The sequence below is a fragment of the Etheostoma spectabile genome, chromosome 20 (genome assembly GCF_008692095.1).
Source record: "Etheostoma spectabile isolate EspeVRDwgs_2016 chromosome 20, UIUC_Espe_1.0, whole genome shotgun sequence".
NCBI classification, from domain to species: domain Eukaryota; kingdom Metazoa; phylum Chordata; class Actinopteri; order Perciformes; family Percidae; genus Etheostoma; species Etheostoma spectabile.
The window spans coordinates 2835211-2859089 of NC_045752.1; the positions used below are offsets into that span (position 1 = coordinate 2835211).

Here is a 23879-nt window from a genome sequence, read left to right on the forward strand (position 1 = left end):
CCAGTGTGTGGGCTGCCAGACGGAGATGGAAAACAAGTGGGGAGGGGTGCTGAGCTAAATGTGGTGCAAGCGGTTTGTAGTCACTTGTGGAGGAGGATGAGAGATGTCAGGAATGTCAATGAGAGCAGATGATAGGTAGGGAGACAACAATAGTAGAGAGGACAAGGACCGACTCTCTTCTCTTGACACAGGATGTTCTTTAAGCTGAATTTCAATCAGCACACACTGTATATCATTGTAATTTAAACAGAGATTGACAGCGTGTCTCCTAGCAGAGCCAGCCCATAAGTGTCAGTCAAACGTTGCATCCCCAAAACAAACCGACAAAAACACGTCCATCTTAATTTTTTTTACAACTTTTAACAACAAATGCCTAAAATTCAAAACACCTCTCTGTGATAATTTTCCTCCTAAAGGGTAAGTACAATATTTTTTCATTCTTTACAGCAGGTGGGCTTTCAGATATTATAGTAATATTTTAACACTGTAATAAATAAAAACATGAATTTACGAAAACACGTATAGGAAATGTCTGATATAAAATAAAGTAAATATAAAATAATTGTTTCAGTATGAAAAAAACCCCCCACAAAAAACCCTATTTGGGAATTGCCCACCCAGAGGCTCAAAGCTTAGACACTGTTTCCACAGAATACTGCATGTCCAAAAACGGTTTTATCCGTGTTTGAAACATTGAAAATGATAAAGAATAGTTCTCAAATGTCAGTTCAGTTCCTGGTGTTTTACCTATATTTTTAGAAGTCAGCTGCTTCATGTTTGCGCTTTATGCCAGTCTGAGTGCAAATACACTGGACAGCAGATGGATTAGAAACCAGAGCAAATCTTAACAGGATCTCAATTCTGCACACTTTAGCCTGCAAAGACCCCAGCTGTTGCTCTGATATTATTTCACAGACCTCTTCAGTGGTCACAGAGCGTTCCCACATAGTGAAAGCCCACCGCAGGGACCCTCCAGAGCCTATAACTTGGGAAAACATTTTCTCTGCGTTCGCTTATATTTGCCTGGCGAGGGAATCGGGGCCTGTTTGTGTTTTGGGGGAGGCGGTTGCCACGGAGACCCGGGTTTCTCAGACGAGCAGCATTCCAAGTTATTTCAAACATCTCTTACTTTTTGTATGATATGGAGAGCCTCTTTACTAAAACCCATCTTCAAGCGGAAATTACTACATTATATTCTCAGTGGTGGAGGAAGTGTAAGACAGAAATGAATTCTACTCCAGATGCAAACATGTCTGAAGATGACTTATTATAGGTATAACATGTTATTAGTGCTTGATTACTCACTGGTCTGTGGTTGGACAGGCTTACTGGCGTTGCCAAGAAATGTGGCTAAAAAATCCCCCTGCCACAAGAAGCTTTATTTCATTTGGTCCTAGTAAAAAAAAAAAGGAAAACCACAAGTCTTTTAATGGTTCCCTAAAAAAGGAAAGAAAGTGGTTAAACTTCTCAATGTTTGGAAAACTGTTCCAAACTGAGAGGTAATGTTTCTCTAGTAATGTTAAAAGTGAAATCATACCGTAACTGTCTGAAGATATGAAATCATTTGTTAGCTAGCTGAGCAGCAAAACAGGATTATATTTGAACTTTATAGCTGATACTACGTTATTCCTTGTTATACTTTATAGATCATACTTTTATAGGTTCTCGATGTAAAAAAGGTTTGCGGGAAACAAAAGAGAAGCCTGAGAGGGCTCATGGAACTAATGGTAGCTTATTTTGCTATTTACCCAAATGACAAGCCTGTGTTTGCTACAGCTAGCCTGAAATCAAAGACCCATTGTTGCAAAAATTACTAAGAATTTCTTTTTCTTTTCTTTTTTTTAGATTATTTTTGGGGCATTTTCTGTCTTTATTTGATAGGACAGCTGGAGACATGACAGGGGAGAGAGAAGGGGGAATGGCATGCAGCAAAGGGCCGCAGTAATGAGTATTGAGTCGTAAACCTCTATAAAAGGCGCCTGCTCTACCAACTGACCTATTTAGGCGCCCCAAAAAAATTACTAAGAATTTCAAGTGGAAAATCTGCCACCATTATCATTGCAAACTGCACATGTGCCGTGCAAGAACTAGTTTTAATAAGCATTTTTATTGTGTGTTGTAACAGGGACAGAACTGGCCATTTACAAGGCTGACAATGGAAACCTTGGACACCAATTCCTCCAGTGCAGCAGCTTAAATAGAAAACAGTGGTTCAAAAAAGGTATAAAGCGCTCCCAGATGGAAATGTGTATGAATATGTCATCGATGAAAAAAAGCAAATACGCACAGTCAAACATTTCTGGACAATAAAGACCCCAAAACACCCTCCACCACAATAGATCCAATTTGCAGGTTAGGCTTTGTCAGAATCCATTAACATGTAGACCCACATCAAAACCCATCTCGGTGTCTGGTGCTCTGTTCAATGCAACATCCAAACCCCTCGCTGAGGCACAGTGCACACGGGGACCTCGCCAAGCTGCCATGAGTAGACCACATCACACATCAGCAACTCCAAAATCTACAGCACCGATTTGGAAAAAGGACTATCATCAAGATGGAGCTGAATGAAACCGAGTCAGGGAAGGGAATGGTTTTCTGGAGGTCAGCCTTACTGGCCTGCACAATGTCAGTACGCAGCTTGAGCCTTGACAACAAAGTAAACACCCACAGGGACTCGCAGACCCTAGAGTTTTTTATGCAAAACTATGATCCTTATGTGTTTGTTTCAAATTTCCCCGGGTTCAATCTCTCCTTTGATTTATGGTTTAGCCGCCATCTTTTAATGGGCTGACGAGAACAACAACAATCACAACCAGAAGACTAAAAACTGTGGCCACCCGCCATATTTCTGGAATCTGGTAGCAACAGCAAACAAAACACACAGTCAGAGTCAAGTTTCAGGTTTCCATAAATTCTTGGAAACTGTGTATTTCATTAGGATTACACTTACATAAATCGTATGGTTTATGGATTCGAAATTAGATGCCGCACATGGGAACAAAGCAGCAAATCTATATGTCTAAATAAAGTTCCCAGTTTTTTATATAATGCAACCTTTACTTTGCATTTTGGCAGTTGCACACCTCTAACTCTGGCCAGCTCTCTACAATATTATATTTCTCAGTTGTTGAACCAACTTTATGAGTTTTTAAAAAAAATACAGACAATACGCACATGCACACTTGATGATTAATGGCTCTCAGACTGCGATATGACATTCACTGGGATTCGCAGGTTCTGTCTGATCTATTTTTTCCCATTCACTCAATGCATTCTCCAGTTGCACAGAGGGCATGTGGTGGTTTTTCCAAATGCCAGCATTCAGTCATTTTAGCCTAGTAATATTCTAAAAATGGCAAGTGGGAAACTGCGAGGGAGCAGATAATAAGACTGTTGTACGAGAATGTAGATAATCTTGTAGATGTAAGCATTCCTTCAGATTTAAGTACCAGTAATGACTTTAATTATGGGTGTTACGGCACACACACAGCTGGTTCAATAAATTGTGAATACATCTGCACGGCTTTCATTTTGTTCACTAATTATCAGAATCAAGACAAAACAATTAATGACCTCATGGGTTTACCTAAATGGTTAAATGCATCCATCCTACTGACTATTTTCAAAGTCTCTGTGATATAAACTGTATTTCTGCCAAATTATGAGCTTAATAAAGCATAGCATTGTTTTTTTTTATCATCCTAGTAAACTATCTCAGTTATTGACCATGAAGTCAGCTTGAGTTACATTTACAGTCCGTCCCTGGTCACTGTTCCTGCTAAATCTCTTAACATGACTTATGAGGAGAAGGAGAGCACTAGAATGTAATTTCGTGCACTTTGTGAATCATTAAGTCTGGTGATTGATCTGGAGTGGAATTTATGTGACATTTAAAGGATGAAAATTTAACTATCCAAAGCTTTTTTGGTCAATGATTGCTCACAGTGTTCAGGATTTAGGTGCAATTTAAGCTGAGATGGACACCAACCATGAAGCTTTTAAAAGAATCAAAAGAAAACCGCTGTGTGATGAAAATTGCCTGTTAAGAGTGGATGAGGCGAGCGGCTAAGATTGGTGGGTTTCTGCAAGAGCAATGTCCAGACCTGCTAACCTTGTGAAAGTGTACGTGGCTACTTTGACTCTCATTTTTTCCACCTGCCTTTAAAGAAGACTCAACTACTTTAAAAAATAGTTTTACACTTTGTCACATATTCATTCACTTTTTTGCCGAGAGTTAGATGAGAAGATTAATACCACATGTCTTTGCATTGTATTTCTGTAACTATGGAAACTAAGCCAAGAGACATTACCTTAGCTTAGCATACAAACTAAAAGCAGTGTCTTCCAATAAAACCACTTTTTTTGTGTGTGTGTGTACGGAACACTAAAGACATACCATGTTAATTTAGGAGCTTGAGACAGAGCTAGGCTAGCTGTTTCCCTATGCCTCCTGTCTTGATGCTAAGCTAAACTCATTACCCCGTAGCTCCATTTCCATAGTTAATGCACAAACATGAGTGTGGTATCAATCTTCTAAACTGATTCTCAGCAAGAAAACAAATAATTTTCTAAAAGTGTCAAACTATAGGCCTTAAAACAAAGATATTCCACCATTTTGCAGACGACAAAGTGTTTACTTAAACTAGCAGCCACTCAAACAGAAGCTTGATGTCCCCTCACAAATAGCACTCAAAGCTTTTGGTGACCATGGCAGAAGCATGCAAAAAGTATTCTTTGCAGAGTCTGGTCCTGAACTCCAGCCTTTAAAGCCCAACTTGGCACCATTACAGATCTTAGTCATAGAAATTGTAACTAACTGTTGCACCAGACAGATTTATAAGCCATCTCAAAAGTCAAAGCCTGGTGAAGCAGTCCACCGCCATGTGTTCACCTACTGGAAACTTTAGAAAATGCTAAGAAAAAGAAAAGAAAGCTAGCTTGTAGCTGCTTAGTGGGAAATGTTTTTAGACTTTGTTATTGTTCTGACTTTGTGCCAAGTCTACAATAATATATATGAGACCCACTGAGTTATTAAAAACTCACAAACGAGTCTTGATCTAGCAACTGCAAATCCCATGTTTGCATTAATGTGTCATAATTTATGTTCCAAAAAAACATTAAACTCTCTCTGCGGCCACTTTTCTTACCTTTAAAAGGCCCGATAGTGCTGACATAAAAGAGCGCAAGTTGGAATCACAGCCAAAATAGAGCTCTAATGAGCAGAAATCTTAACACATAGAGATTTTTAGAGGTACCAGAGAGAAAGTCATGAGAGACTGTCAACAGGTGATACATTTCAGTGCAACTTGGCTTGACCTACAGTGAAGATGGAGGTTTATGGGAGAAAGTTCTGCTGGTTTCAGTGGAAGTCGCTTTCAAGAATGCAGAGGAGAGAAACGATTTATTGACTGGAGTGTCACACAGCAAAAGTTGTGGAGGCCCGGGAACAAAGAGGGGATTGTGTTTTCTGATTAGTTATTGAGGTTGGGGAGGAACCCATTCCAAGCAAAACAAAGTGTAAATATTTAACCAACAATGTTGGACATATTTCTGCTATTTTCTCATTCATTGATTCATGAAGTGTAAACCCCTAGCACCGAATTGCAGACAGAAAAGTAGTTAAAGAAAAAAGCTGCAAGGCAGGCTGTTTAAGCAACAGGCGTTCAAGCAGCGGCAATCAAAAAAAGATCATTATTTAACCGGGATGGTCATTTAAGTTGCATTAATTGGTTGGTTTTTTTTTGTCCTTCCTGCAGCGCAACAAGCTGTAAACACAGCATTGAGATATTATCACCTTGTGAAGTTGTTGGGTGATAGTGTAAGCAAACACCTGTCCATTTATACATTCAGCAGACACAGAGTAAAGGGAAATGTCGTGCTCGTCAGCTGCTAAAAACTTGCTTACTGCTTTCAGTGAGATGAAAGACACTGAAAGACTCAGTAGAATTGAGAAGAAATGCATTGCGTTATCATTTTCTGTGGGTTTCAGTGGTTTATGTCACATTACACTTAGTGATTAAATCCATTGTTAATGGGCAAATTATTGTTAAAGGGCAAATTATTATGTACAGTGACAATATATCAACAGCCAAATACTTCTTGATTGACAAAACCAGGATAAAGGAGAGAAAAGAAAGTGAAAAGAACAGAACATAAGAACACAAAGACGTGATGAGGAGCCCATTTGCTGAATTCAGCAGAAAACACTTTGAATCTGTGCTGCTAAACAAGAACACCTCTAAAAGCCATTACACATGTGGTATTGTTTCACAGTCTTACTCTCCTTAAACTGCTGTGCTTTCATTCAAAATAATATCCAACCTCCCATAGCCATTTTGTATAAAGCAAATTGTCCGATTATGGAAAATTGGAGTCATGCTCTTTGGAATAAAACACCCCTAAGTTTCATCCAGCATGCCTGGTTACCATTCAGCCAATGGGTCCCAGCAAAGGAGGGTGATATTGCAAAACTGTGGCTCTAAAACAAGCAAAGCAACAGGTTTGGAGTATGTCAAGGAGAATAAAGGCAGCTTATTACCAGACGATTTCTGTCAATTGGCAAAATATTAGACTTTGTGAGAAAGAGCTGCTGCTGCGGTCCAGAAAACAGGCTTGCATAGTTAACAGTGAAATATGATGTTTCTCTCTCAGTCAGAAAACAAATTATGTGAAGCAGGTTACATTGCAATGAGTGGGCAAGTATGTGCAACAAATCTTAAAGAACAAAATGAGGCTCAGGGGAAAACTGTGATGCTAAAAACTGCGGTGTCAAGACCAGATGTTGATGATATACTCGCACTCCGGGGTAAAATATATTATCTAAAGCATCCAAGCAGCAGGCTACTTCCACACATCCAATTTTTAATTCATGGATTTATGGTGGATAATAATTCCTAAGTGTAACTACTTTGCATATTCAATTGGATTTCCTTCAAAGTCTGGATTTGGTCTGGATTTAGTCTGGGTGTTGTGCCGATTCACTGTTTCTACGCTTGTCAGGATATCCACATTTGAACAGTAGTCTACATACAGTATGTGGTTTATATTAATAATTTATCACTTGAAATGTTTAGTCATTTTTGAAACACGCTCTCAAGCGGTAGTGGAAAAAAACATTTTTCTAGCCAGCAAACCGATGATTTTGTCTTGAACCTCGCTAATTAGGCTAATATTAGCATCCAACATGCTATCAAGCAATAACGGAAAAAAGCATGTTTCTAGCTGGCAAACCAATGATTTTGACTTGATCTCGCTAATTAGGCTAATATCATGAAACAGGTTATCAAGCAATTAGTGGAAAAAAGCATGTTTCTAGCTGGCAAACCAATGATTTTGACTTGAACCTCGCTAATTAGACTAATATTAGCATCAAACATGCTATTAAGCGACAGTGGAAAAAAGCATGTTTCTAGCCAGCAAACCCTTGAATTTGCCTTGAACCTCGCTAATGAGGCTAATATTAGCATGACTTGGTTAAAAATACTTGCTGAGTATCAAAATCACACACTTCTGTACATACACTTGCTATTTTGAGTGCATTGTGCGTTCACACAGTCGAAGTATGGCCAAATGCGGTGCAATGCGAGTACCCAGATGCTGTACTCAAAGCGTTGAGTGTCGAACGCCGGACACTACTCGCCCTTAACGGTCGTCATCTTTGCTACGGATTGAATGCTTAGAACCACCAGCATATTTTCAAATTAACAAAAATTATATTATAATCAGTATTGTCTTAAATTGCAATTTGAAAACCACATAATACACCGATAAACGGATGGAGAAATGATTGTCTAGGACAATTGTGATGTTTGTTCTTTTTGATTCTATCAATTTCTGTACATTTGACTTGAAGTGACTCAACAGGGACTTTCCCTTTATGTCTTTAAAAGGAAATGATCACACGTATCCTCAGAAACATGCAGCCTCTTCGTTTCCTGTTATTGAGGAACTCACGGTTGCCATAGCAGCGGACACAACCTCCTTGACAAATAATTACCCAGTTGCCAAGGAAATTACAGCTTACCACAGTGTTTATTTGTTTGACCTTTCTTATTCTTCTAAATAGTTGAGGTTGTGCCAGGTCTCAGCATTAAATGAGCCTTAATGACAATGCTTTACCGTAGCACTGGGGGTTTAATGGCTGTTTTGAATTTTGTACTGACTAGTTTTCATGGGATTCTTTTTCCAATCAAAAAGGTTTGCAGGAATGTCTCTTAATTGTGCCCAATTTGGGCTTTCCTCCCTTGATAGCTCCCATGAAGATCTAAACGCTTGACCTGTTCTCACCCCGACCAGCAGTGTTTGCACATGACTGAATATGTGCAAGTGTGGGTGTACATGCAAGTGTTCGTTTGGATTGAAGAGCCATAAGTGAAAGGCATCCAAGTCAAACATGTCTTGATCTCATCTGCCATCTCCGACTTCTTGCACAGAGGCTCTGAAATCTGGGGCAGGCTTTCCCCTCTCTTTAGAAAAAACTGGGTTCAAGTTTGGTACAAGTTTATTTGTATAGCGCCATTCAACAACAAGGCAATTGAAAGTGCTCTACATATGACATAAGAAGGCATTAGAATAACAATCCTAAAAGATAGTAATGAAATCTGTTTTTGACAATATTTAAGGTCTGCATGTCTTAAGCTATAGCCATGTAATGTACTGTAATTCTTTTTCTTTATACTAATTTTCAATGTTACTGGGGAATTTAAATTGCCTTCACATTCACAGGAGATCGACAGGAAATAAAGCATGAATGCAGTTGTGGAATCTAAATAACTAGATTTACTCAAGGATTGTCCTTAAGTACAATGTTAAGGTACTTTTCTGCTTTTTTTTATCTCTACTAATTTACATTTTAGAAGCAAACACTGTACTTTTTACTCCACTTTATGTTTGACTTTTGTTACTTTGCAGATTCAGATTAATATTACAAAACATAATCAACAAAAACCATGGAAGGAAATTCACAAGCACCCAGCAGTATATGAAGTAGTTACAATTAGCTCCTCCTTTACCAGCTGCAACAGTGGAGTGATGAACGCATTAACGCATCAATAATTATAATACAATAACATAAGATACATATGATTGTGAAATAGGCCATTACGCTTCATGACCACTTTTGTAATTGGTACATTAACTATATTTGGATGCTGAAACTTTACTTAGAAAGATTTTGAATGTAGGGCTTTTACTGTGGTACTGCTACATTTCCACCTTTGCATGAATGTAATCCAGCATCAATTTGGCTCCATATCATTTCATGGTATATAAACAAAGTAACCAACATTGGTATTTTAAAATCAATTCTTTAACACAGGAAGCCAATGGAAAGATGTGACTTTCTTGCAGCAGTTTTCTGAGAAGGTTCAAGACCTGCAGAGACACTATATGTAGTCCAAGTAGCACACATTTCTGCTCCAACAGAGGTGATCAGCAGGAGACTGTGGCCGCATATGGCAGCATTTCTACAGCGTCAACAGGCCGACAAGCTCACAAAATTGTTCTTGTGGTCATCATGACACCAGCATTCACTCATCGAATCCAAACAGGAGTCCAAAGGGATGTGCATGCAAGCCCTACAGCAGCAGTTAGCTGGTGAGCATGTTCAAACAAGCTAAGTATAACTCAGCAGAGGGCGAGCGACGTGAGGAAAGAGAAAGAACGCCTCCAAGATGATGTGACGCAAGACAAATGACTCCACAAACAGGTCAGTGAGTTGAGTGATGGTGATGTTCAGGGCAGTTGAGGAAAGTTTTTATGAAAGCATACAGTGCTATGGTATGGACGTTACCAATATTACACATGCAATATGTCATAGCCTCTAAAAATGGAGTCACAACACAATTTAGGGTCAAATAGGGATAGGTCGTTATCTGTATCGGAGTATTCTTTTACTCTGATTATAAAAGGCATCATTAGAGTCTTCACTGACAACAATCAAGTCTTTGACCTGTGATGGGGTAGGTTATCAATCCAGAGATGATTCATCACCCCAGATGCTCAAGCGCTTTCCAGTTTGACTTAAATCACAGGAAACAAATGTGGAGTGTGAGGTAATGAGAGCATCAGAGCCCAGCAGAGATAAGAGTGCAGACAGCGACCGTGGAAAAACCTGCAGTGTGTCAGAGAGAAATTGTGTGAGAACTTTTGGGACCCTGGTGTGAGAAGTACTTTAAAACTGTCATTAAAAAGAATCCCATTTTCATAGGTCTACTTTGACAAAGCAGAAAGAAAATATCAATACCACAGCGGGAAATCAATGATATGTAAAGTCCCTTAGCCAGATTTTTTGCAGAAAATAAAGCATGGGCAAAAAAATTCACTCAAGTGTCCAAAGTTAAACAAATAACGAAAGAGATAAGAAAATAAGGAAGAAGGGAAAAATAGAAGATGGGAAAGGCTGTAAGCATAAGCAGGAGAAGAAAACAAAGATGGAGGTAGGCCTTTTTGAAGACACAAAAACTATTGGCTAAAAGATGTCAAAATGCTCCATAGAGCTGAGAGGAACAGCACACAGGTGATAAGTTTCTATGGGTTTGTCACAACGAGCGATGCCTTTTCACATACAGGTAATCATGTGAGCCATTGTTAATATGAAACTATTGATAATAGCCGCTTTATGTGCAGCGTGAGTAAATGTACTTGGTTGTGTGTGGCCATGCTAACCTATCTGAATGTACAGCATATGTGTATGTGCAGTATACTAAAATGTGAAACTGAATGTAATGTATTTGTATATAAGAATTTCCCGTTTCTAGGTATGTGAAACTAAATCACATCCCTTTAGGACTCAGCCGCTCCAATAGCATGTGCTTCTGAACGGACCACAGGCTGTGGTGGCTTCATGTTCTTCATGCTCGCTTGTCTTGTGCTTTGCATTAACCCTGATCCATGTCTGTGTATAATTAAAGTGCTGCTTACATAAATTCAAATACAAAACCCAATACATGTTGGTACAATTAAAACAAGCAAAACATGGGGTATTTTGAGATTCATGAAGAAAGAAGAAATGTATCGGGCTAATTGTGCTGCTCTGCAAGTAATTTCCGACTTTGTTCCATTAATCTTCAAATCAAGAGTCCTCTCTAATTTTCAAAATATTCCAATTGATGCAATTTAAACGTTAAATTAAATGATGATTCCACCCAACAATGTGGCTGTAGCAGGCTATGATGTCATGCTATATAATGTATGGCTCCTAAAAGTAAAACATACCAAACATACACAGCAGCTGCTTTTACAGTCGCTCTTCTGTATTTGGTGAATTTGAGTCACTGATTAACTTTATTTGTCAGGCGTTTTTGAATCTTATGAATTCACAGGTCAAAGGTCACTGCCCTGTCTGCATGTGTTTGAATGATGTAGTGTCCATAGAGCACACAAAAGTAGTGGGACTATCCTCTTAAAGAAAAACATGACATTGTTATCAGTCCGAAAGATTAGGTGCCAGATCCAGTGTCCCGTTTTCAGTCCTAAAATATTTAAAATGAAGTGCTTTACAAGATTTCAATGTGCAGCTCTTTGGGTTGATTCGGATGGCTGTGAAGCTGAAATGCCTTGTGAAGCACTGCTAAACACAAAATATGCATACATCTTCAAGCATTTTGAGATAAACACACTTTCTTACTCAAAAACTAGCTGCTTGATCCATGGCAAGATTTTAGAAATACTTATGTAATGAGTCCAAGTTAGGTTCCTTTAGTGTGACTGTTCGATTATACTTTCTGCAAAAATCTAAACGTTGTTTCAAAGCCCACTCTTCCATGCTTGTCTGGAATAAATCCACTCACACAAAAGATGAGTTCTAGACTTAAAATGAGTCTAAAATAAATATGTGGAATCAGCCCACAAAATGAATTACTATATGTAAGATTTTAGATTCTAAGTCAATAAAACCCCCAAATTCACAGAACAAAATACATAAATAAAGACATAAGTACTGTGGACATGACCTTGGTGTTCTCACCGGTATCTGGTGCACTGGTTTGCCCATCCACCATCAGCTGTGCACTACTTTGAATCAATGCTCCTATCTGCCTGTACAGCTCAACACTGGAGTACGTGTCTGTCCTGTGGACTGTGCACACTAATGTCTCCATGTGCAAGCTGTTTGTGTGTCTCCATTGTACTTGATTAGTGAGGTAGAATCTGAAACCTCCATGTTAATCTTGTCTAATTTAAGGGAAGAGGGGCTGATCGCTGCAATATATAATTACAAGGCAGTATCTTTGATTAATCTGCCAAGGGCAGACATTCTGCCTGGCATTCCCAATTTAATGGAATCCATTCATACAGAAAATGACAAGGCGGTGCTCTTTTCCCAAGGAGCTTCTCCCCAAACAGCAAAACCTGCACTGAAATCGGTCACTGTAAACCAGATCTGAAAAAGATATGCTGTTAAATCAATATGTCAAGTCTTTATTATTTTATTGGGTCTTTGCAGTTATACCTTCATCCCACATGGTTCCAGCCCCAAACCAACTGACTGCCATTCCTACAGTCACGCTGCTAGTTACCCAAAAACAAGTCAGAGTTGTTTTCTCTGTCTTCGTTTGAACATGTTGGCCACTGCTGTTCATGATAACATTTCTTCTACCAAATAAGACACTGCAAAAAAGAAAAGCAAATCCCTCCAAGTCTCTTGTTCTGCCTGACACTAGCTGTTTAGGAAGTTTTCAGTATGAGGATATAAATGAATCTGTTTTTTTTCTGTGAATTAACCTTCTTTTAACCTCAGTCAAAGATGACTAGAAAAATGGAAAATCTTATTAGTTTAGTTCAGTCAACCTCAGAATGCCTAAAACGAGAAAAAAGGTACTACAGGCCTGTGTAAAGCACACAGTCTGACAAGACTTTGTTTGCTTCCATGGTGATTTCATTAAAGAGATCCTTAGTGGCTATGTTATCTTTTAGAAGTCACTCAACTCTGAAAACAGACAGAAACATGCTTCACTCTGCAGGTATGTCTGAATCTGCCGCAGACATTGTCACCACATTAAAGAAAACACACACACCACACACACACACCACACACACACACACACACACACACACACACATGTAAGTAACTAATAACAACTTTTCAACACTGGTGATCAGGTCAGAGGTGGCCCAGTTGTGTGTGTGATCTGCTTGTGTTGGAGTGATTATATACAGAACTCAAAGTGTGAGCTCAAAGTCAAAATACAGTCCAAGCAAGACAGACATCTGACATTATCATAATCATCATTATGTCCTCACAAGCCTTCCTTATACACTGTGTCACCAAAAAACAGCTAGCTGCTAGCTGTGTGGCTACTAATCTGTGGAAAGGGAATGTTAAATGATGATAGAGAATACAGGAAAGTAAGGCACACCAAGGGTTGCCGTGCGATGCTTATCACTGGAAGTAGACTTGAAAGTAAGAAATGCTGTCGCTCACCATTGAAAAGGAATTCTCTCTCAGGGCTCTCGGTGCCAAAACGTTGTCTGCTTAGAGAAATGCGTATGGAGCTAAAGTGTGCAAAACTTTTTTTTCCTTACTTTCACATGATACATGACACTACTGTTAAATCAGAGAACATCTTCAGAATACAAAATACAGTACATCAAATGTCAACATGTACACTAGTGGATCAACATCTGCAACATGAGCCCATAATGTCCAAACCAACAATAAATTCAATTTCCATCTGCCTAGATGGACATTTGCAGCCTGTGCATACAACTGATCATCAGTTACAAATAAACAGCCACCTTGCTCAGTGTCCCCTCACTAAGAATTAACCAAAAAGAGCATAACATTCAGACAATTTAACAGAAATGACAGATAATTCATTTAAAAAAAGAGAGCTGTGGACACCGCGGTGGGTGTTTTGAGTATTATTAGGCCACATAAATTCAATAACCTGCCACTTCGTAAAAGATTACCGGCAGAATAAAACATCACCAAGACACAGAGATGTTTAAAACATGTAAAACTCCCCAGCGGCCGCAGCCGCATACATTAAAACAACAATAGAGCTGCACAGTTTTTGACATTCTCCTCTGGAGAGGGAGTTTAAAGAGTGTGTTGTTGTCCTCACCTGTCTGTCTCAACAGCCTCCTACAAGTCTTCACCGCAAACAGCTCCTCCTTCTGCTCCAGGTTCCAATTATCTGCTTTATATTCTCAAAGCACAGTCCACTGTGTCTCTCTGTCCCAGTAGAACCAGTCGACTGTGTCTCTCTGTCCCAGTATAACCAGTCCACTCAGTCTCTCTGTCCCAGTATAACCAGTCCACTCAGTCTCTCTGTCCCAGTATAACCAGTCCACTCAGCCTCTCTGTCCCAGTATAGCCGGTCCACTGTGTCTCTCTGTCCCAGTATAACCAGTCCACTCAGTCTCTCTGTCCCAGTATAACCAGTCCACTCAGTCTCTCTGTCCCAGTATAACCAGTCCACTCAGCCTCTCTGTCCCAGTATAACCAGTCCACTGTGTCTCTCTGTCCCAGTATAGCCAGTCCACTCAGTCTCTCTGTCCCAGTATAGCCAGTCCACTGTGTCTCTCTGTCCCAGTATAGCCAGTCCACCCAGCCTCTGTGGTCACTTTAAGCAGGATGAGGCTCTACAGTCACAGCAGGGATTATTGTCACAAACAGCAGAACACACCTCACTGAAGGTAGACGTTGTTTCAGTGGACCCAGAAGTCTCTGGTGGAGGATCCACCTGTGAGTATTTTAGCAGTTAGCATGTTAGCTAGCCTACACCCAGAATGCACCTGTTGGTGACACAACTTCTGGGTGTGTTTGTTTCGGGTCACTCTGCGTGCTGCCAGGGTGGTGCTTCATTGCCCCTTTTTTTGTTCCCCCCTCCCAAATTATCAGGACTTTTTTATGTGACCTTTGTTTTTACTCTGTAATGGACTTAAAATGTTGTGAAGTACAATACTTAAAAAGTATTACTTTCAAAGTACATTGATAAAAAGTACTAACGCACAAGTAAAAATAATATATATTTTTAGAATTACTAAAAAAACTGGATCCACAAGTAAGCCTACACAATAAAAAGCTACAATAACCCCAGGTTGGGAATCACTGGTGTATCACTTGTTATGTTACAAAGTATTAATATACATATAGAGTTACAACCACATAACAACAACAACACTTGCAGAGCAAATGTGTGTGTGTTTGTCTTCAGTCACTGCCAACTCTGCTGATTCACCTTCACTAGGATTATTCATGACAAGGTCTAAACTGCCATTCAGCACTGAATAGATTGGTGGAGTCACATAAGGAGACAGAGCAGCAGGGTCACATGATAGAAACTCAGGAAGAAAACAAGGGCCACATTTACCTGGAAGGTTACCAAATTGATTTTGGCAACAGTTTACTTGTGGAATATTTATTTACAATATTTTGTTGTACATTATGGGTAGGCTAGGTTGTTCTTATTTCCTGTATGTAGCGTTGAGGGATTAGGATGGGAGTATTGCAATTTAATAAAATTCAAAGCCAAATCCCTAAAAAATGAAGGGTCTAAAATCGCCCATGCAGCCCACAAAAACATATAGAGTTTAGTTGTTGAATTATTGAATTTCAGTGTCTCAATGTTGTGTTTTCTGCACGTGCACTTACACAGACTCGACACAAGCCTCTCCCACTGTGAGAAAAAAAAAAGAGAAAAAGTTTCAGTTGAACTATTTCCCCGGCGCTATAAATACAGGAAGGAGCGCGCACATCTGCACTGTGAGCGCGAGGCGTGGTCGGTCCGGGTTAACAGTAACAGGTGGGCTAGTCGGACAGCTGCAGGACACTCCATCCAGACAGGATACCCACAGCACCGTCTCTCCTCTCCGGGAAACCCACGCACTGCTGCAACAAAATGCCAAAGTGTCCAAAGTGCCAGAAGGAAGTTTACTTCGGTAAGATTTGTCCTCTTTATTTTCATTTTCCGCCAATTCTTTTTTGTTTTTACGCGCAAAGAAAATCGTCTTTTTTTCTGCGTGAGAACATTTTCCGGTAAATGAAAAGTTAGCACCAATGAGGAAACAGGAAACTACAGTGACAACAGACTCACATGTCTGCAAGTGGGCATGTTTTTAATTTATATTTCATACGAAGAAAATATTCCTGTTTTTAAAGTCACGCGTAGATAATACTGTACTACATGTGCAGAAGTATTTTCAGCAATACACAGTTAAGGTATGAAAGTACTTGTTGTGCAGAATGGCTCCAGCCACTGTGGATCATTATTGTTATTCATGCAATAATATGTAACCTATATTTTGTGTTGCAGTTGGTTGAAGTGGAGCTATTTTTTTAACTGCTTTATGTGCGTTAGGTAGTTCATTAAAAATGCATGATATTGTACATATTTATATTTTGTATGGTAAATCATAATTTGCTAAAGTAATCAGCATCTATCACTGTGGAATAAATGTAAAGAGTACAATATTTCCCTCTGAAATTTAGTGTAGTATAAGTAGAGAGTAGCAGGAATTGGAAATATGTAAGTAAAATACCTCAAATCTGAACTTGAGTAAAGTACTTAGAGTAGATGTATGTCACTCCTTTCCACCACTTAGAATGCAGGAGCAATTCTGCACAATGAGTAGGCCTACTTGCTTTTGAAATTTTAAGTACTTTTTGCTGATAATACTTCCATTACTTTTACTAATGTAACATTTTAGTATAGAAAACTTTTAATGTAATGTTTTTGGAATGTGATACTTTTACCTAAGTAAGTGATCTGAATGCTTCTTCCACCACTGATGCATGTACATTGTAACATGTACAGTGAGATGGAGCTCATATACATTTCTTTATGTACTTTTGGGAACTAGTATAATCTATAATGTATCATATTTTAACTTTAGATTGTTAAATTTGAAGAGTAACTATAGAGTAAAAAGTAAAATATTTTACACTCAAATAAAAGTTGAAAATAGCAAAAAATGTAAGTACAGTTCTTAAATAAATGTAATTAGTTACTTCCCATTACTAGTTTTATCACGATTTTATATGCTTACTTGCTCACTCCCCTGAGCAGTCAGTCTATGCTCTTAGCTGTTTGTATTTATTTATAGGTTTACATTTTTTTTTCTGATTAATGCCCACTTTCCTCAAAATGTCACTACACTCTATAAGCATTCCCGTTATCAAGTTAGTTTAGAGCTCAAGATCTGTGCTCCCTGTAGAAACGGATTTGTCTTTCCTGATGGCTGATGATGAGCTACATGAATAATGACTCGATGCAGCGCAGGAAACAGGTTCCATCTGTCCTGAAATACGGCTCCATCCTTGTACGTCCGTCTCATGAGGATACGGTCCAAGCAGTCAGCAATTACTGCATCCGGGGAGGAAAAGGACAGCTCCATTTTATATGTGTCTTAATCCGTTTACCACATTGTCTGCAGCTCAGTAGTGCAACAGAGTAATCTTCTCCGGGTAGACGCACAGAAGGAGAGGGCCAATACACAATCCAAAGCCAAGTCTTTGGACTGTCAGTCAGATAAACTGACCGTGAGACCGGGGAGCCATGCTTCCCATTCTTCCTTTTCATGGATACATTTTCACCATCTGGCCAGAACAAGCTAACCAATTAGTTTCAGCCTGAACAAGCCGGCCAAGAAAATAAATGCTCTTTTCTAAAATATAGTTCCCTGGAACAAAGCTTATTTATGTGGAAGCACAGGCTTCATCATTATCCTGAATTGTCTGCATCAATTTCACCCCCAAACCTTTGTAAAAACTGGCTCCATGTCACACTCCTTCATCCATCACACCTCAGTGCTCCACTCCTCCATCTTCACCGCTCTCTCTCTCTCTCTCTCTCTCTCTCTCTCTCTCCGTTTCATTTGCAGCTCATCTGTCTTAATGTTTCTAAGCTCTCAAATGGAATTCAGGCTACCGCTGTTACACTGAATGATGCGGAGGGAGCTTGTTCCAGTTCCAGTTCCAGCTACACAAAGACAAAGCATTATTTGAGAAAACTGCTTTATACCCTTTACTCACTTATTAACATAATGTCTGCTGTCTGTTTTAATCCGTACAAAAAGAGCTATAACATGTCATTTACTGAGCTTTAGAGATGTTGGTTAGCATTTTTTTGTTGGCTTTGGACATAGCCAGGCTAGCTGTTTCCCCCTGTCTTTTTGCTAAGCTAAGCTAATGTCGTATAGACATGAGAATGATATTAACCTGCTCATCTTACTCTCCACAAGAAACTGAATAAGTCACTTATTTCCCAAAATGTCAAACTACTCTTTTAATTAGTGAGATTTAGAAGATGTTGGTAGCAGATTTTGTTAGCTTTGGACCGAGCCAGGCTAGCTCTTTCCCTTTGCTTAAAGCTCTCAGTAGCTTCAAGTTTGTGAAAAGTACGAAACAAAAGCCTATTTCCCCAAATGTCTTAGATATTAGAGAGGTAGCCTATCAATCTTCTAATCTAACTCTTGGCGAGAAAGAGAATTTCATTTACCTCCGTGAATGCCAAACTGTTCCTTAATACCCAGTTGATGTTCAGGCTACAAAGAGTGTTGATGCATTTAATGTCATTCACTCAACTCTGAATGCTTTGGAATGCATTCTTAGCCTCTTTTTTTAGCTAGACAAACAGTTATACAACCTCACCCTAATTTTTTTTTTCATGGGAGTGAGGCGATTAGTTGAACAGCCTCCCCCCACAGTGTGTTTTTCCATTCAGATTTGTGTGTATATTGGACTACCTCCATAATTCTCCAGACAGCGCAAGTTAATGCAGAGAGCAGATTGGATTATTCTTCATGTCAAAAATGTCCCATTTCCTTTCATATCATCGGGTAAAATAAATAGCCTGTGAACAAAAACGTATGCTTTTATCAGATCCATATACAATCAAGAGTAAAACATTACATGGGCGTCATCACAACTGATCAGAATGGACTCTGAGCTCTACCGTGAGACTCCCCTCCATTAGTCGTTGGACAGACTTGTGGACAGCCTACTAATTTGTTTATTTTTAGTTAAGTATAGTAATTATTTCAGGCCAAACAATGCTCCACCGTATTTTGCTGAAATCTTTTCATGCCCCTGGCCTGTGAGGCTGACCTCGCCCTAGAGCACATTCCCTGTTTCTGTTGCCTATTGCATAATCTCATGCCACATCAGGCTATTTTTAGGGAGGAAATATGTCATATCCTAATATTGTTTGGAGGTCAGTGGGCTTCACCTGAAACCAAAGTTATTTGTATTTGTTCATACATCTGCTGTCCTTTCTAAAAAATTTTTCTTTTCTTTTTTCAGAAAATATGCAGATATTAATCAAGTTTTATGCTCCTCAATAACGACATGTTTGGTAGAAAAAGCCTCATTTCTTCACAGCACTTCCTTTATTTTTTTTTTAGCATTTCCTGTGCTTGCTCTCTCTGACCTTATCAATGAGCGAATAGCCTCATTTCTTTTCGTCTTTGCATATAGATTCTTGGATATATTTGTTGCTCGTAATCGTGTGACGAGTCTCAAAAGTCATCTAAACTCTTGTCCACCTTCCTCCATTAAACACATGAAACTCAAGACTGTCGAGTTGGGTTCGTTCCTACTTTTACAACCCTCCTGATGGGTGTTTGTGCAGATCAGCCCTGCAGATAAAGACCGTGTTTATCAGAGTTTATGTGGCAGAAGGAGGACAGATTCCTCAGGGACACTCATTCCTCTTTCCCCCTGAAGCACCACACCCAAACAATGTTCTCCAACTTATCTGCAAAAACATAATCTTGTTGGTCTAAAACATACATCGTAACCTCCTGTGGCACTTCCACTGTACACTACAGTGACTATCTTTGTGACGGAAGTTTGAAGCCGTGGTGAATAAATTGGTCTTTTATGTGTTTGGCAGCCGAGAAAGTGACATCACTGGGCAAGGACTGGCACAGGCCCTGTCTGAAGTGTGAGAAGTGCAGCAAGACGCTGTCAGCGGGCTCGCATGCTGAGGTGAGACACCTGAAATGCATACAATACATATAAGAATATCCTGTAATCTTCAATAAGGTACACAGGGTTCGAGGGGTCTGATAGCACGTAGTTTAGTTTGTTTTCGGCTTTTTGTAACCCACAGCAGTCAAAACACTGATAACATAGAAAAAATAACATTGTTGATTTTACTTCCACAAACAAAACAAAAAAATAAAGACATTTTAACAGACAAGTAAACAAACAAAAAACAACAACAATACTAATATACATACATACATACATACATACAAGAAACAAACTGGACCGAAAAGGTGTAACGCTAAAGCCTGAGCTTATTACACCTACCCTTTTTACATGAAAATATATTCTTTCATACGAAAATGAAAGTTACATAAACTAAGTATACACTATATAATCCAGTACAACACAAGAAGTACAATACAATTTGTGTACAATTCACATATCAACGCATGCAGAATGTGTACCAATAGAAAGCAGGGTCATCTCCAAAATACTAAAATGGATTCCTTTTTATATATTATTAACAATTTATATGTATTTAGTTTATTGTGATATTTTTACTCTGCCTCTTACAGCATGATGGCAAGCCATATTGTCACAAGCCCTGCTACAGTGCACTCTTTGGACCTACAGGTAAGCATGTTCCTCCAGGCCTTTTGTGTCTGATTGGGTCGAGGCTGTGAAAGCACACACTGTCCCCTGATAGGGTCACACACTCAATAAAACAGTCCTTATAAGCCACATAATTACTGGTAGTTGTAAGTCCACATAAATGGTACCATTTCATTAAATTATTATCTTGAAAGAAGAAGTTCTCTCTCAGATTGTCAAAATAAAAGTCTCAAATTCCTAATGTTGGTTCACTGATGTTCTTGCTTCTTGTCTCTCTCCTCTCAGGATTTGGACGTGGTGGAACCGAAAGTCACACATATAAATAGACAGGTAATGTGTGCACATGTATTCACCAAATCATTTGCTTACATTTGTTTATCTTGTACATTTGCGTGTTATTTATTAAGACAAACAGACCTTGACTTTAAGCAAATCCATGTTTGTACTTTGCACTGCCTGACGTGTGTTTTCTCTGCTTCATCTTCAGGTTTGATGTTGCCTGGAAACCAAATCAAAGAAGCCAGCATTGCTCACGAGTCTCAATGAAAACGAGCAAAGAAAATTCATTCTCATTCAGAAGAAAAAGTTTGAGTTTTTGATCTCTGGTTTTTGAAGATGATTGTGTATTCCAATGACATAGTTGTCCCCTAGTTTCTTCCTGTTCTTAAGGTGACATGATTAAATCATTTTTAAAGTTGCGTCAGTTGTCATTTTTATCGTTTTTATTTATTTTGCAGTCTTTGTATGAAACACTCCTGCATTAGAGCAATTTCTTTGCCCATGACAACTTTCATGTGACTTATGGGAATTTCAAGCACAACATCTGCTAAAAAAAACCATCATCATAAATAAGGCCGCTCCATGTTTTTAGACCCTTAAACCCTTGAGGTTTATGTGGACTGGTTACATAATTCTTAAAGCTATAGTGCGCAACTATTTTATGTTAATGAAAGTCTCTTACATTCAAGCATTGCCAAACGAGTTTTATACAAAGCTAATTAACCTTATCTGCTCTACACAACTCTCTCTGTATTTCCTCAGCATGGCTGAGTTTACAAAATGGTGATGTTGTTGTCATACTTAGTATTTCTCATGGGGGGGACAGAAACTACCCACTACAGCTTCAATACTTTCTCACATTAGATTACTTTTTTGTTGTTGCTGTAACATGAGTTTGGAAGTTGATAACATGAAACATTATTCAACTTAGAGGACAACGAAAGCTGGAGCTGACGGAGCGTCCACATTTGTAATGGTATGTAGGTATTCAAATTCCCATTTTCTAGTTCTTTTCAAGGTCAATGATCCTGGCTAGTGTCTAGTATCAGGTTTAAGGTATAAGGGGGCTCTAGTGGCCTTGGCGTTAAGGAAGAGACCTGATTAGTTCCTGTTGTCTTACTCAGATCCGGTATCAATAAAGGCATAAAATGCCCCAAAACATGATTTGATCAATTAGAAGTACGATAGTTCAGAGACTCAGGAAACACAGGATGAGTGAGGGGGTTGATGACATGACCAGGACACCCACTTTTTTATTTCTTTTTAATTTATTTAATAATCTACAAAAAATAAATTCAATACAGAAGCTAACATGTTAAAGTGAGAACACTTTTCAACACGGTCCCATGAAGTTCACAGACCTACAACATGCGACAACAAAGAACCAGAACCTTTGTGTAGACTAAACCAAAAACAATTTGCCACATCGATTCACCTAAATGCAACAAATACAGAGTTATAGCTCAAGTATTTAGAGACTCAATGACACCACAAAAAAACACAAAAAAATATATAACAACTTACAGGCCTTGAAGTTGTGACCATGTTGAGCATGGAGATTTAAAGTTTCTTTTGGATTTTGGTGCTAAGAAATATGGAAAATTGTAACATCTATGTCACTATGACAACTGGGCAAACTCCATCTGCTGAGGAGGAATGTGTGATGTGATTGAAAGCTCCAGAACTGCTCGCCTGCTAAATGGACCTTGTGGTTTGGTTTTGGTTCAACAACTATTTTTAAAAGTCAGGAATAAACTAAAAATCTCAGTAGCAAGAATGTTTAATTTGGTTGATTCTGAACATCTTACATGTGTTTTTTTAATCAATGCATGTTTAGAGGAATCGAAATGTTAACCCTGCCCATGCTGGTGCATTGTGGGAAGCCGGAGCAGCTGAGTCGTTGCAGATCCACCAGATGCTCCCCCTTTGGTTCTTTTGGGCTCTTTTGCCAAATCTTTGCTCTGCACGGCCACCCTTGCTGTCCATGGATCACGTAGCAGCCAACACCCTCAACCATGCCTGACAGTTGCTATGGCAACAGACACAAACAACACCTAACAGACAGCCAGTGTGCCCTTCAGTCCGTCTAGCAGTCACCCTTTTTTTTTGTCTGCAACAAAGAGGCTCACTGTCACAGGAAAATCTCGACCAAGGCCACAGAGACTGAGGCAGCTGATGAAAACATGCAGAGGATTTTTGCAATCAAGCATTTTTTTTTGCCTTTTCTCTAAATTGTTTGTAAAATGAAACACAAATGTAGCTTATTAAAATGTGTGTTGTGAGAGAGGCATATGGCATAAAATATATACTGTACATTACTCATTATTTTTTGGCTGTTCAAAAACTTAGGCTTTTACCTTAAAGACAGAAGGAAATATCAACTAAAATACAGTAAAAATGCTAACAGGACTCCAATACTTTAGCAATTTTAAAAGGAAAGAATATGAAAACACAGTTGAACGGATGTGCAATTAACATAAACAACCAAAAAATGGGGAAGTAAATTAAGTGTCTGCATGTGTATCTATATTTAAATAGGTATCAAGATATATTTCTGTCTCTTAATAGTCTCACAGCACATACTTGGTTCCCAATGTTGAGGCCTAATGAGGATACTTCACTGACATGATCATAATGAAAGCATCGTACAGGCAATGAAGCACATTTAAAAAGCACTTAAGGGGACTCACACCGCACTTATGTAGTGAAGTGTTACCAGAGTTTTTATTTCTGCCAAGCAGATTTAAACCTTCCGTGTCAGCATGAATCAGACCCTCAGTCATGAAACTGTAAAATTCGACTCATAAACCCATTGAGGACTGGAACATGAGAGCAGAAGTGTCTCACGGCTTTTATAACTCGTGTGTTCATGCGGACATGGGTGACCTTGAAATAGATCATTTAAATGATTCCAGTAGGACAGTAAGGGTGTTGTTTATTTTACTTTTATCGAGACGGCAGAGTAAAATATTGCACATCTACAGATTTGAAGGAAAATACAATTTATTCAGATACGTGTTTTTGTTGTGGTACTTTAACAGAGTAAAAAGGG

The 23879-nt window shown here is 38.9% G+C and overlaps 1 protein-coding gene across 1 annotated transcript; it reads left to right on the forward strand.

The window, feature by feature from the left end:
• The first annotated feature begins 15614 nt into the window (after positions 1–15614).
• LOC116670136 (cysteine-rich protein 1) lies at positions 15615–21246 on the forward strand. The gene is made up of 5 exons (XM_032500506.1): positions 15615–15885; positions 19839–19933; positions 20512–20569; positions 20834–20878; positions 21036–21246. The coding sequence occupies exons 1-4, from the start codon at positions 15846–15848 to the stop codon at positions 20872–20874; spliced, it is 234 nt and encodes a 77-aa protein (XP_032356397.1). The 5' UTR covers positions 15615–15845; the 3' UTR covers positions 20875–20878; positions 21036–21246.
• The last annotated feature ends 2633 nt before the right edge of the window (positions 21247–23879 follow it).

Bases quoted from the DNA above. Each gene is read 5' to 3' on its own strand.
- LOC116670136 (XM_032500506.1), top strand. From the start codon at position 15,846: ATGCCAAAGTGTCCAAAGTGCCAGAAGGAAGTTTACTTCG. The intron at 15,886-19,838 runs GTAAGATTTGTC...TGTGTTTGGCAG, and splicing joins CCAGAAGGAAGTTTACTTCG to CCGAGAAAGTGACATCACTG. The intron at 19,934-20,511 runs GTGAGACACCTG...TGCCTCTTACAG, and splicing joins CAGCGGGCTCGCATGCTGAG to CATGATGGCAAGCCATATTG.